The 16,382-nt window shown below is 37.4% G+C and overlaps 1 protein-coding gene across 1 annotated transcript in view; it reads left to right on the top strand.

Annotated features, from left to right (window-relative positions):
• The window catches only part of LOC128998442 (uncharacterized), a 45,191-nt gene that overhangs the window by 22,402 nt on the left and 6,407 nt on the right, over positions 1 to 16,382 (top strand). The window contains exons 3-10 of the mRNA XM_054424567.1: positions 4,906 to 6,501; positions 7,505 to 7,696; positions 8,408 to 8,597; positions 9,246 to 9,457; positions 10,960 to 11,087; positions 11,939 to 12,212; positions 14,606 to 14,822; positions 16,185 to 16,310. Coding sequence (XP_054280542.1) covers positions 4,906 to 6,501; positions 7,505 to 7,696; positions 8,408 to 8,597; positions 9,246 to 9,457; positions 10,960 to 11,087; positions 11,939 to 12,212; positions 14,606 to 14,822; positions 16,185 to 16,310 — 2,935 coding nt within the window. The remainder of the gene's footprint in view (positions 1 to 4,905; positions 6,502 to 7,504; positions 7,697 to 8,407; positions 8,598 to 9,245; positions 9,458 to 10,959; positions 11,088 to 11,938; positions 12,213 to 14,605; positions 14,823 to 16,184; positions 16,311 to 16,382) is intronic.

Below are 16,382 nucleotides of genomic sequence, written 5' to 3'. Positions count from 1 at the left end.
TTAGTAGGCCTTACGATACTTGTGTGCTGCGTCGTTGACCGACAATGTCGGATAGACTGCGTTATTATATACATTTAAAAATAAACACTACTATTTACATACATATAAACTTAATCAGGCTGTGAAGGTAAATAAAACGTGTTCCCCATTTTAAGGAAGGGCTTTTATATAACTTTTAGCGGTTCTTTACTCAGCTCCTCCAGCGAGTACAGTGGCATATCTACCAAGCTATTTCTGATGGCCGCTTTGAAGGAGGTGATGTTCATATCCCGCACCTTATCCGGCAAGGTATTAAAAAGCCTTATGGCATAGCGGGGATAGCTCTTGAGGGTGCGGGTGAGACGACATCGCGGCATGTCAAGGTGTAGTGCTTGCCGGGTGTCATAGCGGTGATGAACTGGGTCTCCGGAATTTTATCCCCCTGGGCAAAGCTGAAGTCACTGTGACGTAGTAAGCTGAGTGGTCAAAAGTTTGTTCGCGGCCTGAATTTTACCCCCACGGATTTGGAAGTCTAATGAAAAAAGCCAAAGCGTGATTAATTAGATTAGCGATAAAAACCGGAATTTTACCCCCTGTCCATATAACTAGCGTTTAGACAACTAAAGATGTACGGGCCGGATTTTTACCCCCAGAATTTTACCCCCGGATTTCTACCTTCGGAATTTTACCCCCTGGCCGATTTTGGAAATTGAATGATTGATTTTCTTATTTCTGTTTTTAATTAATTGTAAACATTTCATTATTTAATAGCCTATCTTTATTTATTTATTTTGTAAAGAAATGTTCGAAACAATTATCATTCAGTTGATTGTTTATACGCCATATTAACCAACTGTTGGCTTCAAAGATTGAATCCTAATACTAGAATCTCAAAATTAAAATTAAAAACTTGTTCGATTAGTTAATGTTACAAATAATTAATATACAGTAGGCTAATGATGAAATGTTGACTATTAAATTAAAACAAAATGAAGATAATTAATCATTCTCACTAATATATATCTGGCCAGGGGGTAAAATTCCGGGGGTAAAAATCCGGGGGGGGGGGGGAAAAATGGGGGGATAACTCTAGGTTTTTATAATTTTATGTGTTCTGATTAAATTCACAACCGTGAAAATATATGTTTAATTCAGCGTTTAATCCATCAAGCTGATGTCGCGAAACTCAAAAGTTCGCGGCCGGAATTTTACCCCCTGGTTTGTGACGTCACGTTTGCCCAGGGGGTAAAATTCCAGGGGGATAAAAATCCGCTACCCCGATGAACTTATCTCTTCGGTCAAACAGATGGACATTCTCTTTCAGAAGTATTAAGATGTTCAATACGTATTGACTGAAGACTGTAAGAATGCCCAGATCTTTAAAAAGGGGCCTACAATGTTCGTTGTAGTTGGCTGACATTATGATTCTTACAGTTTTTTTTTCTGGAGCAATAATATGTCCTGTGCTGCTGGTGAATGACCCCAAAGTACCAAGCCGTACATAAGATGGCTATGAAACAGAGCATGGTACACAGTTATCAAGAATTGCTTCGGGATGATGTTCCGAAGTTTCCTTAGGAGGCAATAACCCTATCAATATGGTGAGCTCCAGCTTAGTTTGGCATCCAACCAGAAACCTAGAAGTTTAACCGCCTAATCTCTTTCGGTTAGTGGCTTCAGTGTGCAGAGCAAGGACTGAGTTTTGGCTGCATTTAATTTCAGACGGTTTGCTGTAAACCAGTTCTTGGCCAGTTCCAAAAGATGGTCAGCTTCAATATGCAGTTGCTCAATGTCGCTTCCTCTAGATATCAGGGCGGTGTCGTCAGCGAAAAGGAGGGTGGAGCCATTTAGCCTCAAGTCCTTCACCGCCACACTAAAAAGGAGAGGGCCGAGCACCGAGCCCTGTGGCACTCCATGTGAGATACTCCTAACGCAGGAGAAGGCCCCATTTATCGCAACTACTTGCCTGCGATTTGCCAAATAATAGGACAGGGACTTCAGCACAGTTCCGCCCACACCATACTTTGCTAGTTTGCCTATCAGTACCGGTAGCTTATGGGACACCACATCAAACGCCTTGCTCAGATCGCAAAGTCTAAGGAGGATTGACTCATTATGGTCAAAGGCGTCAGTAATTGTATCAACAAGACTCAACAGTGCGGTGGTTTTAGATCTACCCCCTCTAAATCCATGCTGTGCACTCGAGAGAATGCGGTTTGTCTCAAGATAGGCCATGAGTTGTCTTTTCATGACCGTCTCCAGCCCCCAGAAGATCGACTGGGAGTATGGAATTAATAAGCCTATTTCTGGCCTATTTCTGATGTTATATGTTTAGAATAAAAACACGACTTAATTTTCAAGACTATTTATTATAAATTGAAATTAACATTGACTGAAATATATTAGGCTGCAGTTTATGAGCCGACATCTTTAATTCTGTATCAAAATCAAATCCACTTAAAAGAGAATACACAAAGCCCAAAGAGTAATACCTCTGTAAACATGGACAGGACTTCACTATATACATATATCAACAGTTACACGATATCTCAATGAAATTCGGTAACAAGTGCTAAATATAGCACATGTAGGCCTCGCCATGTTATCTTTCATGTGAATAATTTAATCCATGTAGTTTGCTTGGATATGGCAATATGTTGAAATTGTTGATAACATTTTGGCAAATTTATTTATTTCAAACTACATTTCATTCCCTTGCTTCTTTACCCGTAGCAACAAATCTGAGCAGTTAAACCTAATGTAATATAATTGGAAACATGCCTGGCATGTTAAAATATTTAAGTAAAAATCCAATCAGACAAATTGAAATTCACGAAGTTTATCCTTTGCTGTGACAGGAGTAGGCCTATTATTGCCAAGCTATTATCCCTATTGATTATATTATTAGACTATCAGTATAGTTCAATGTAAGGATATTTGTACATTTTTCTATCATCATGAGGGTAACTAACTTACTTACTACGGTACTTTACAATTTTTCAGCCAGTGATGTTGTTAGATCACTTAAACAGAATAAATGTACTTCATATGTAGGTTAACAAAATTTACAATAACAAAAGAAACAGGCCCTTGATACAATCTAGACCTCGCTGTGCCAGTAACATGTGAAAAGTTAAAGTCTAAGCCTTCTCAAGTAAATATTTTGACAATTCAGATGGTGTGTGGGAGGAATGAGGGAAAGACTCACAAGACAAAAGTGACATTAAATTGATCTAAAGCAATTAATTAATTGATGAGATATGACTGTGCAAAATAACAATATGCCTGCCACAACAAACCTGCAGACGAATTTCAATTAGTCTGATATTGGATTTTAACAAAAATATTTCCATAAACAAGACATATTTATTCCTTATTTAAATAACATTAGATTTAACTAGTACATAACCTAGGTTTGCTGCTATGGGAAGGTAAAAAGTGTTTTTGACTAAATGTTAGTACTATAGGATGAAATAAATAAATCTGCCAAATTTGATCAACATCTATCCATAAACAAGCAAACTACAACAGTTTTCTCTCTCTCTATAACGTTAAATTTTACAACAACAACGCTTCAATGTATAAAATTGTTTGTTTTTAAGCTCCAAACGATGGCAGTGATGAAAATCGGGCATTTTCATGTTTTAAGGGTAAAAATATGTAAAAAACCAAATTTTGAAATTTTCAAAACAATACCATGATACCATGAACCGAACTTGTTGGTTCCCAAACTCATTCAAGCTACACCTTCAAGCTAAATTTCATCAAAATTAGACCAAAATTACTCGAGTTATCGCGTTTACGGAAACATATATAAAGGGTGTTTGTTTAACGCAACCCAAATTACAGAGGCACAGGTGTACAGTGACACAGTACAGTGAGTACACATTAGGTGTACAGTGAGGCACATTTTAATGACAAAACAAGCATCCCCGTTTTCTTTCCTTTATTGCCAATCACATGACGTATGCATTGTTGCATAGTTATCTATGAGGTTTAGTGTTATTGGGAATTTATTGTAAGTAAGACTCAACATGGTGTTTTCCCAAACTCACCTATTTATTTAACTCAATTATTTAACCTTTCCCAAAAGAGTTAGAAGAATACATTACGAGGAAATCATTGGTTTTATGCCAAGAAAGGATTGAAATTAAGTGTTCAGGTGTTATTCCAGTGGTTAATAAATTAACTGTTATTGAAATGTACAAATTTACAGAAACCAGATCTGTAGTAAAGAAAAAAAACGAAGACTTGCAAAACATTCTCTATTTGAGCTTGTGAAAACACCGTGTTGGGTCTTATTTCCAATAAATTCCCATAGTAACACTAAGCCTCATAGAGAACTATGCAACAATGCATAGATAGGCCTATCAGCTGATCGGCAATGAAGTAAAGAAAACAGGGATATCAATAACATACAAGATTGTTTTGTCTTTCCTCACACATGCCCACCGTACTTGTAATATTTGGTTGGCGTTTGAAAAAAAAAACACCCTGTATGAATCTATATAAATTTGAATGAATAGTATTTTTGGCCTCTAGGGACATTAAAATGAAAAAGTAAATCGGTCCCGTGTCTAGGTCTTAACGTGCCACCTACGGTAATAGCATTTCCCTATAGGGAAATTTGCTAAAAGCGACGCTAGTGGGGAAGGGTTTTTACTTGCCACTTAAATTGACAGGATCTATTACCTGCTGATGATGATGTCTTGACAGAATATGAGCTAGGTACTGACTCAATTATTTAACAGTTATAGTCTGACATAATTCCAGTAGGTATTAAACAGGCTAATCATTGGTGTGAATTTACTAAAAGCTTCAACGTACATTAAAACATTTATCGTATTTACTGTATGAAACATAATTATTATATTAATATGTACCGTAGTTGTAATCATCTAACATGATTTTTTGTTGTTGTTACAGACGAAATCCAGCAAGATGGATCCTTAGTCCCGTCAAGGTTTTCCCTGTACAAGAGTGAAGATGGCATACACGAATCAGCTGCACGGCAACCACTTTTTGAAACAAAAACCTCAATTGACCAGATTACAAGTAGCGAACTAGCTTTTTCGGAAATTGAAGATTTATATACAACTTCATCATCTCACTATGATAGTGTGGATTCAGATAATGAAATTTTAAATCTAAGAAAGAGATCTGCGGGTCAAATAACTATTGATGAAACTAACAACAATAAAATAATTGCTGAGTCAGATGTGAACTTTGACAGTGATTTGGATGCTTTAGCAACCCCTGTCAGCAACAGGTTAGAATCGTCTAATGTTGTTAGGGATATCGCAGATGGTGAGTTTTACGACAAAATAAATCCTACAAAGTCAGGAGATTCGATACAACCAGATATTGTTAAGAAAACCAAGGAAAATATTAAATTTGATGAGAAGTCGGGGGAAGCCATGAGGGCTTCGGCGAGAGGGAGAGCGTTGCCCTTGCCGAAGCCCAGTTCTGCCTCAGGGGCGGAGAATGCCCCACCACCCAACCTTACGAGCCATAGAAGTGACAAACCTAGTTCTCCAGACATCCACGATATAATAACTGGATTTGTTAAACTACTCAACGGGAATGTTCAAGCTCAATTGAACCCAAACCCTCATCCTCTTAGTGGAGGAAGACCACTTTACCCAGTGAGGACAAGGATAAACAATCGAGGTCCCCCAAGGATAACCGATGTTCCTCTACCACATCTGGACTTTGAACCTCCTGAATTGAGACCTCCAAAACCATTGCCAGCAGTCACCACTAAACAACCCCCACCATATCCATTTGATATTTCACCTCCTATTTCATCTCTGCCTCCTCAGCCAACTTCTGTCCTCAAACCGTTTATTTCTGGTATTCCTCTTCCAGAACAGCTCGTACCAAAGGACCAAAACAGTTTAAGTATCAAATCCGAGACTGATCTATTGATGGAAAACTTCAACAAATCGTTTGTTGCTCCTTCCAAGACAAAAAATCCATTTGGAGGGGACCACCATAAGACAAAATTGGGAAATCCTCTGAACAATGAAACAGATCACACCAAAGAAATCTCCAAGAAGCCGAGTCTTCATAAGCCATCAAACTCTTTTGTCCAACATACAGAAATAACACCCCTTACAAAACCGACTTTCACAGTCGAACAAAATACAGAACCCAGTATCAATGCAAGTACAGTTGTCATTCCACCTACAATGTATGAAACAATGAATGCATCTTACCAAAAAGTAAAGAAGAATGCGACCACTTCAGGACTTAATGATTCAACAATAGTCAACATTGAAGTTTTAACAACCGTAACAACTGTTGAAAACAGTACTTTGTCAGATATTACTAAGAAAGGACAATTTGTGAAAGAGACAATAAACAAAACTGAAAGTACAAAACCAATAGATGAAAACCCCTTGAGTGGTCCCACCCCAACTCTTCTAGAACCATCTTTGACAGATTTGTCTACACAAGATTCTCAAAAACCATCAAAATGGGGTGAATTCAGCTCAACAAGTACAACTCCTCTTCAATCAGGTAGGGTCAATCAGCAATCTTTAATTGCTTATGCATTTTTATTTACATTGTAATGGAAACTAGTGTACTCAAAGTAGAGGTATGTAATACTAAACAAGACAGTAAAAAAAAACTTTACTAAAATTATGAATGGGTATATTATTCAGTTGAAGGTGATAACTTTTTAGTAAAAATAATTAGCTAAAACCTTAATTTTGTTGTTTGTAAATTAAGTCGATAAAGTCTCCTTCAGGATGGACAAAATAGCTCTAAAATGGACCAAGGTGTATCTATTTTGGTTTTGGCAAATAATACATAATCAAGGATTTTTTGTTCTATACTAGAAAATGTATTTGTCTGTGAGGAAACTCAACCTAAGGGTTTAATTATTTGCTGTTCAATCTGTAAAACTTTTTTTACAAAAGCTTAAAACTTTCTGAATTAGAGATGGTACCGGTATTGTTTTGGAATAAATGGCAAAATCCTTGATATAATTGCTCACAAAAAGAAATAGATGTCCTCTGAAAAATGTTTAAATAAACTTTTTTGGAGTTGAGAGAAATTTAGAGAACAAGAAATGCAGGGTTTTTAATTGATTTGATTTATAATTTGTTTTATAAGTAATAAGCTCTTGACAGTCCTCGACTACTACATGAAGCCTCCAAAAGGTGTGTTCTACCTCTACGGTTAGGGTCCCAACTCTCTATCTCTAGACTCGGAACAGAGACCAGTACTTCGTAACCTCCACCTCCTCAAATTGAAATACATTGACAGCCCCCAAAGTTCAAAAATGTTTCAGTAATCCTTTCACCTTTACTTGATTATCTCACAAACCTCAATATCCAACACCACACCAATTGGCAAACCAATCAAACCCCTCACTAAACACATAAAAAAATACCCACAGCTCATAGCCCTACAATCATACCTCTCCACCATGAGCTACAACAGATCAATAATTTGTAATACATCCTCTGTTTTGCAATATATTCACCTCCTTCATAATGTTATTTCCTTGTTTTAGAAACAACATTTAAATACTACCCAAGGCCAGGTATAGTATTGGATGATCCTGAATACAAACCAGGAGGAGCCTACAGACCTATTGTCACAGCACCTCCCAAGAAGGCTAGCTCCAGTGACATCTTTGACGTCACAGTCTCGGCTATTCAAGGTCCGGGATCAACACATACTGGCCAACCCTTTGTGTATCCAGGTACAGCAAGTAAAATCATTCATACTATTCTCTGTTGATCTCTTTGAATTGAGAGGATTATTCGGTGATGCATATTTAATTATGTTTCCCATCATATTATGAACATAAAAATCCAACCTGTTAATCTGTTATGAACATAACTTTCCAATGGACACACACAGCAAGGATAAGGAAAAAGTAGCAACATGCCTTATGTGAGGTGCAACTCATTAAAAATTCACTCGAGATGCCTAAATTCCACCACAGATTGTCACAGACCTGACCAAGAGGTGATTTGAGCTCTCAATCTTGGTACTGTCTCTGACCAGACTTGACTATCTACCACCCTATGATGCTGGTTAACAAAAGGCCTAATTAAGAATTCGTCTAAGCTTGACTTGCAGATTGGAGAACCTGTCAAATATAGCTTTGGCTGTTTTTATTCAGTTATAATTCATTGCATTGTTAAAGGAATGTTTATTTAGTTGGTCTGGCATCATATGTATAAAATGTTGGAGCAACATTAATTGCTGCTAAAATTGAGTTTATGTTAATTCAATTATTATTGGGGGTATTTTTCAATGTCTATGTAGAGAAAAAACAGCATATCCATTTATCATTTGTGAAAATTCATTATATTAATGAATGTCTCACCAAAGTAGGAAAAGAGCTCAAATTAACAGTGACTTAACACAGTTGTTCTAATGGTGATTTTTTCCAACTTCACAACAGTTGACATCGAAGGAGTCCAAGTGGGTGGAGTAGGGTCAGGCGAAGTCTCTGTGATCACCACCGCAGAAGCAGGACAACATTTTGTATCTATTGATGGAAAACGGACCTACATCAATCTGTTCAACACGGAATCTTCTCCCTCAGTGTCTCCAACTGCGGTCAACAAGCAACCTATCACCAAACAGACCGGGTTAGTTACATTATGTCTGCAATCAGATGAAGGTCGCAGGTTCAGTCCTGAAAAAAGGCAGCAGCTGTTTGATGGTTTGAAACTGGACCGAAGTGTCTTTTGACTCATTGGGCTTTTAATGAATGATTCTGGCTAATTCAACTGTTGGTCTTAACCAAACCACACACCACACAAGGAATCTCACTCTATAACCTCATTCTTTATATTCATGTTGAAGCCTTCCGGAATTGGTAATCAATCATAACAGGTTACGTACCTTATTGACGCCCACAATTCCTCAGTCGAACTTCTATTGACTAGTTTCGACTACTAAGTAGTCATTTTCAAAACATGAACGTTAAATTTCATTCATTGAATGTCGTCACAAAACATAAAACACGGTACTTATTTGAAAATTATTGTTGATTACCGCGGTATGAGTGTCAGTGTGTATTGTTGGTGTTTTCCAAAATTTGAAAAATCAATATGTTTAGTAGACAATGCCTTTGGAACTGAATTGATAAACTCTTACATAAACTATGATATAAATCACATGAGAAAGCCAGTGGGTACCGCACGATACGATCAGCCCAAGAAGCACCAAGTGTCAGTAATAAGGTTTTTTAATGGTCTTCAAACCTCCTTTATCAAGTGATGTATAATTTTCAGAACATACACTGCAGCTCAAATCCCTTCAGTAAAACGACCGACTTACCCTCGCCGCCCTGCGCAGCCTCCTGTTCGTATTGATACCTGTATTGTAGGAGACGACTCCACTTGTGATAAGGCACAGAATGAGAGATGTCGTACGGAGGTTGGTGTATCATCCTGCCACTGCCGTCCCGGCTACAGCCGCAGAAAGCATCGTGAACCCTGCATACGTAAGTTTTATACATCTATTTTGTATGTTGAACTGCCACAAACTCTGCACCCGATAACCCGGTAGTCCGGATTTCTTGGTGAACCCATAATGAATTTTTAATTCAGTTTAACAGAACTCTAGGCTGGTGTTTACCTTTATTTACATTCCTAGTGTCAAGCTAACAGAAATTGGTTAACGAACGAAAAGTTACTACTGAGTAACTTTTCATCATTGTACATTGGCTTTGCCATTTGGACCTTTTCATATTCATATGCTTTGTTCAAACTTTTGTACAAAGGTGGTACAATAATAAATAAATAGTGTAAATACAAAAGAAATACAATTAATTACAATGAAAGAGTAAATAATAAAAATAAAAATAGTAAAAACCAAAGTATAACAATAATAATACTTATTGTTATAATTTTTACCACTTCAGTCCAACAGAAAATACTGAAATGATAAATAAATGAAACAATAAATTAAAATAAGTGGATAACTCTTCTATAGAATAAATAGCAAAATGTAAAATATATAATCATTGAATAATTTCTTCTTATTTAAATCTGAAACTTATTGAAGATATAAGATTCTTCTTAAGATAGGCATAGATTATAGGAGAACTGTCTAGCAGCACGAGGTTACGTCTTTTCTCAACCAATAACATGGTAACAATGGTCAAATGGAGAGGAACTGAACTGAGAGATGAACCGATCTGTAGGCACTGTGATAGGTCAGAAGAGACAGCCGATCACTTACTCTTTGATTGTAACGAGCTCTCTGACGCTAGAATGATAACTCTTGGGAATCTGGCTAGAGGAAGATATCTTCCTGAGGATGAACTTATTGGGACTTATTGCTACAGGCATTCATTGGGCGCCTTAACTTGTAAGGTCAACAAGAAAACAATTGTCTGGGGTGCGCAATAATTCAATTTCGGATGAAGTGCTTAAGGGTCTCGACCTGCCCCTGTTAGATAAGATAAGATAAGGAGAGGAACTGTCGTTAATCGCTACGACGACTGCACAGCCCAGTGTGGACACTCATTTCCGTTGTCAGACTAGACTCGCTTGCACGGACGACAGACCGATTTTTCGTCGCTCAGCTAGGATGCCCGCCGCCTTAGTAATTTTTTTTAGTAATTTTTTAATAGGGTAGCCACTAAACAGGTGACATTGTCTATAAAAATCCATTGTTACAGGAATCACTAAATAGAGAAAACAAAAGTTTTAAAAAAATAGTCATTCCGTACATAGAAATTTCATCAATTTGTATTAATTAAAAATAACGTTCAAATTATAATATGATATGAGCTGCAGAATATTAATCTGGTCGCCACCTTTCTTCACTATCTGCCTCTCACTCCTATACACATCTCCCTTCAACTCGTCTCAATCATCAAGGTCTTCTTTGTGGTCTGGTTAAGGGATATTTTATTTTAAAGTACATTACTTCACATGTTATATTTCTTTCTTAACAACAATGATACCACACACTTACCTTTGCTATTTGATGTTCTAGGTGTGGTCTCTATCGTGATGTCACTCAGGGTCGACAGAATGTATGATCAACGCCTCAGCTGGTCAGAGAGGCTCAATGACAAAGAGTCACCAGAGTATTTACAGTTGGAGTACGAGTCCAGTAATGCGGTAATTATTTATTGTTTATTGTAAATTACAACTATAAAATGTAGGTACTTTTGACAATTTCATAACTTAAGAAAAGGTTCACAAATCCGTTCTGTTTATGGTATTAGTGAGACTTAACTGTTCAGTGTGGTTAATTTTCCGTTTATACTAATGGTTTTCACTTGCAAAATATAATTTAGCGAGATTAATATGTTAAGTGCTGTATGGCACAGCAAAATTTGGGGAAATATCAGCTCCAGATGATGTATATGAAAAGTCAGTTAGGGCTCAGAACCAAAAATCATAACAATTCTTGCTATGGGTTGTGTAGGTATACAAATAGGTGTCAACATACCTACTATTTCACTATTTGTCACATAAAGAATTAAATTTAGTGTACAAATCAACTAAATTTCAAAGATCTTATCCAGTCTGTTAAAATTTAGCCAAACAACACTCAAAAGAATATGTGTTCCCAAACAAAAAGTTGTGGAGATGAGAAAGTAAAAATTGCTTCATTAAAAGGAAGCTAATTGTTTGTCTTGTCATCAAAATCAATTCTCTAATAAAGTAAAAATAGAGAAACATGTTAGTCTTTTTTAAGAGTTTAGAGGCTTTTTTCACCTTGAATTTGACTGTCCACATGGCTGTGTGTGGAACCTACCCAGCAAAGCTTATAAATAACTGTTAACTTAAAAAAGAATAACTGTAGGCCTAGAAACAACATTTCAGTTCAGTAGAATCTACATCAATGCCTTGGTTCATTGCACTACCAACTCACCACTTTACCCTTAGACTGCTTGTTATCCACTCTGTTGAAAAATCAATGCTACGACAAGTAAAAGTAGTTTAACATTGTAATTTTTCCCTAGATCGATTCAGCGATGCAGATGACTCCATTCTCTGACGAGTTCCTGGGTTGCCGAGTGAATGACATGTACACGTTGCCATCAAGTAGTGGAAATCTATCTCCGGTGTTTGTTAACCTAACACTACAACTTGAGGAAAGTGCGGAGACACTACGACCCGCAGTGAAGAAAGACATTCAGCGTCACTTGCTAGGAGTGATCCATCGACGAAGCAACAACATCGGATCAAGCTCTCTCTGGGTGGACAGCCCTGCTGGATCTGTATCACAGTTGCAAGGTATCATATTTGACCTGATCGTTTTCTAGATTTCTTAGACTGAAATCATTAGGAATCTTACAATCAAAATTAATTCTCATTTATAAACAATGTGTTGCACTAGTAAATACTATGAAATAAGGTATAACCTTAACATTTTACATTCCTTTTGTTACATATTTATATTTTTAGACTTCTCCACTGGGACTCCCCTCACAATGAAATAAGAAAGTTAAATATTATATTACTAGTTGATTATCAATAGCTTTATGACAACAAGAAATAGTATGTTTCACTGCTAGTCCAGAATGTGACCCAAGATAGCTGTTTACAGCAATAAAAAAATTACAACAACAATCGAGCCTCGAAATAGAACTCACAAGTAGTGAATGATACTTTTCATCTTGATGCAAATAATCACACTAACCTTTTGGTTTTGAACAACCAAATATCAAAATCATACATTAAATAAAGAAGCTATTTTATATAGTTATTTATTACCACCCTCTAACTGGTAATGTTGTTTACAGGGAAAGAATAGTCTGTAACCAAAAAGATCCAAAAATAATGCCTAGAGCACCCCCTTCAGCCATAATTCCTTGACCAAATTCAGTATCTGACAAGGTTATAACAGAAAGGAAGATACACAACTAACTCACCTGAATAAATGTAACACATCAAACTGATATTTCGCCTCGCCCCATTCAGGGGCTTCAACCTCTGAAGAAGCCCCTGAATGGGGCGAGGCGAAATATCAGTTTTATGTATTACATTTATTCAGGTGAGTTAGTTGTGTATCTTCCTTTCTCCTAACAATAACTCCAAAGCCAAGTTGCTTTTTTTCCTTAAAAAACTATAGTGTGATTGTTGACGGAAAGCGGCTGGCTGAAGGGTCGACCCTACTCACACACACGCAGGCCTCACACACACAGACGCAAGGGATTAGGACGGACGTGGGACGGACCATTGTCCTGCCACTCGAGTCATCGCTGGCTCACGGAAATTAAACTATCATTTTTTTAATTTGACGTTTGTTATAAAATCTGGCAACGCTTTTGACTTCAGCTCAAAATGCTTAGTAAAATGATACCAAACAATATATATTTTGCTTACAAAGTGTAAAAGCTACGAATATTTTAACACGTTTTTATTAGCTAGCTACTTGTCATAACCATTTCGTGTTTGGACTCATTTTTCATTGAATTAAACAACAAATTTATTAACACTAACCATTTTACCGTATATCTAACATCAAATGAATTGCAATTTTGAGGTATCATACAACAGATGTTATATTTCTACTTAGTGAATAAAGAACGGGGCTTTCAGGCAATTAGGACGGTGGTGGGTGTGCGTGCGTGAGTCGGGTCCCTCGCAGGTAGGGCTGAGCTCCAGCCGCACTCCGGTAAAAATCAGACTATAAGGTTATAACAGACTGATATTCCCAGTCCCTACCTGGTACAGCACCAGATTCTTAGCTCTCTTGCGGCCAACTGCCTCGCAATCTGCCGTCAGGCGCTTCATCGCCTGATTGGTTGAATTTATTTTTTGTTGATTATAGTCTTGGATCTCATAATGTGGTAGTCCCCAAGTATTCCTTAGCACGGCAAAGTTTGACAAGCTTGGTAAACCATGAACAGACGCTATGGGTGGACCCGCTGCTCCCTTCTTCATCATTTTTGTCATCTACCCATTCTAAGACATGATTACTATATGTTCCCCATTTGCCTTTGCTAGAGGCTGGGTTGCCGTGCTCCTACGCTCAAGCTTTTTCCTTTTCGTCAACTTTCCTTCAAGCCTCATCAGATTTCATACCCTGTACCAGTGAGTCACTGCCCTGCTGAGCCCTAACCTAAGTGGATCATCCTTTCCCCAGAGGTTCTCATGGCTGAAAATATCTTTGAATAAATCTTGGTCGGGGTCTTTGACCTCCTTTCCCATGTCTTGCGGTACTATCCCATGGCAATAACTGTTTCTACATGCCTCGGCAAGGCTGCTTATCACAGGATCGTCTAGTATCCTGCAACTACCATTTGGCACCACTCAAAAGGCCTAAAGCCATCTACATCTACCCCTCGGCATGGCATCTACATGACACCGTAGGTTGGCCTGTAATGGGGAAAAGGGTACAGAAAGGTGAGCTGAAGAAACTATACTAGTAGGACAGCCCCTGCTTAGATGAAGAGTAGGGAGGCTTTCTGCGATGGACATGCCACTGGGCGATGTTATCACCAATCGTTATGCCATATAGGCTACTGTATATAAAACTTTCTTTACTTATAATCAGATTTTTAAATCATGTCTAGAGATTTTTAAGCACTAAAACTATTTTGGGCATTGTTAAAGCTCAAACAGCTTTCAATAAAGAGTTTAGCTAAAAATTTAAAGTTAAGCTAAAAAATTCTGTTTTACAGACTTGGACGAGTGCCAACATCCAGAACTCCACGACTGCCATCAAGTAGCAACATGCAGCAACACGTTTGGATCCTACCAGTGTGTTTGTCCGGACGGATACCGAGATCCTTGGGTAGACAACAGTCATCATAGCGGACGAGAATGTCAGACTTGTCCAACAGAATACTGCAACCACCGAGGAGAATGTAGATACCACAATGACCAACCAGTCTGCAAGTAAGTAATTTTACAGTAATCTCTTCAAAGAATATGATGATCAATGTTAAACTTATTAATAATTGTCCATTTGAGGATTTATGAGGAATATAATTTTTACACACGCATAATATCTACTTAAACCTTAAAGGCTGTTTTATGAGTCTCCCTTGTCACACATTTTCCCTTGGACGAGATTTTCTTATCATAACGCAACATGGTAGGTGGTGGCACCTGAAGACAAATCAGTGAATTATTTTGAACCAGGACTGTACACAGCACATTGTTCATTAGTCGCTAGATATTTTGCAGCTATTCCCGATCGTAATGAGTGCGACAGAGACAGGTGTATTCTTTTTAAACATAAAAAAACTGTAAAAGGCTGGTACTTATATAGATGGTAGTGGTAGTGAATATGTACATAAAATTAAAGTTTGTTACCCCCCTACTTATTTTTAAATTCTATTTTGATGATGAAATTATGAGTTAAATCATGTCTGGCACCATCACATCGAACGACAAAGGTAAAAACGAGGGGTGATTTGGCACAATTTGTAGAAAAACTACTCAAACGGCTCAAACAAACAACCGAGTAAAAAATGACAGTCGTTCAAAGATTTCTTGAATCCACTATTTTGAATACATATTTAAACAACTGACATTTTTTACTGAATCGTTCTTTTGAGCTCATATTTCGGCATTGTACGGTATTCTACTAATACCTTTCATTTTATGTGCATTTCGACCTTTGCATACGTTTGTTATTTTCTTCAGACTTTTAGCGGGCGCCTCCCTGAGGAGGTAGCGTATAATCGCATTGCAAGTTCAATGGATCTTTGAATAGCTCTTAGTCATTTTTGAGTTCGGGCTTGCAGCATTGTATTTTACTAACAAAGACCTCTAATTTTTTGTGCATATATGTCTTACATTTAAGACTTTCTTCGGACTCCTAGCGGGCCGTCCCCCTGAAGATGTTGCGCTTCATTGAATAATGTCTTAACATGATTGTAGTGCCTAGTAATTGTGTAACAAGTTTTTAACTTGAACCTCTATCTTTATTACTTGTTAAAATATTTAACTGTCCTGGGACTTTTTTCCACCCTGTAGATTTGAAAATTAAGTGTCAAGGCTGTTGAAAAACATTGAAATTATTGCACAATTATTTTGGCTGTTTATAAACCAAAATGATTGGATTGATAATGATAACATATCCAATCCATACAAAAATTTTACCTTCTACTAAAACCTTGGACCCATTATTAATTAATTGTTCACATCACCTCTTAGTAAGAATATATAAAAGAGCAATTTCACCGCTCTGAAAGAAAGTCCCTTGCCCTCATCCCCTATGGATCTGCTATAATACAGTTTTATTTGTTACAGATGTGCAGGAAGTTACTACGGAGCTCAGTGTGAGATTGACGGAGAAGTTCTTGGGGTTGCTATTGGAGCATCAATTGCTGCTGTAGTAATCATTGTCTCGACTCTTGTGTGCCTTTGCATGTGGAGGTATAGTAACATATTTTTCTTTACACGGTTATTGAAATTACATACCGTATTAAATAAGGGGCTAGAAGCAAA

The sequence above is a fragment of the Macrosteles quadrilineatus genome, unplaced genomic scaffold (genome assembly GCF_028750875.1).
Source record: "Macrosteles quadrilineatus isolate MER2022 unplaced genomic scaffold, UCM_ALF_1.0 Scaffold_7__1_contigs__length_78375512, whole genome shotgun sequence".
In the NCBI taxonomy this organism is placed as follows: domain Eukaryota; kingdom Metazoa; phylum Arthropoda; class Insecta; order Hemiptera; family Cicadellidae; genus Macrosteles; species Macrosteles quadrilineatus.
The sequence above is the reverse complement of the archived record's forward strand: the minus strand, read 5'-3'. Positions and strand labels throughout refer to the sequence as shown.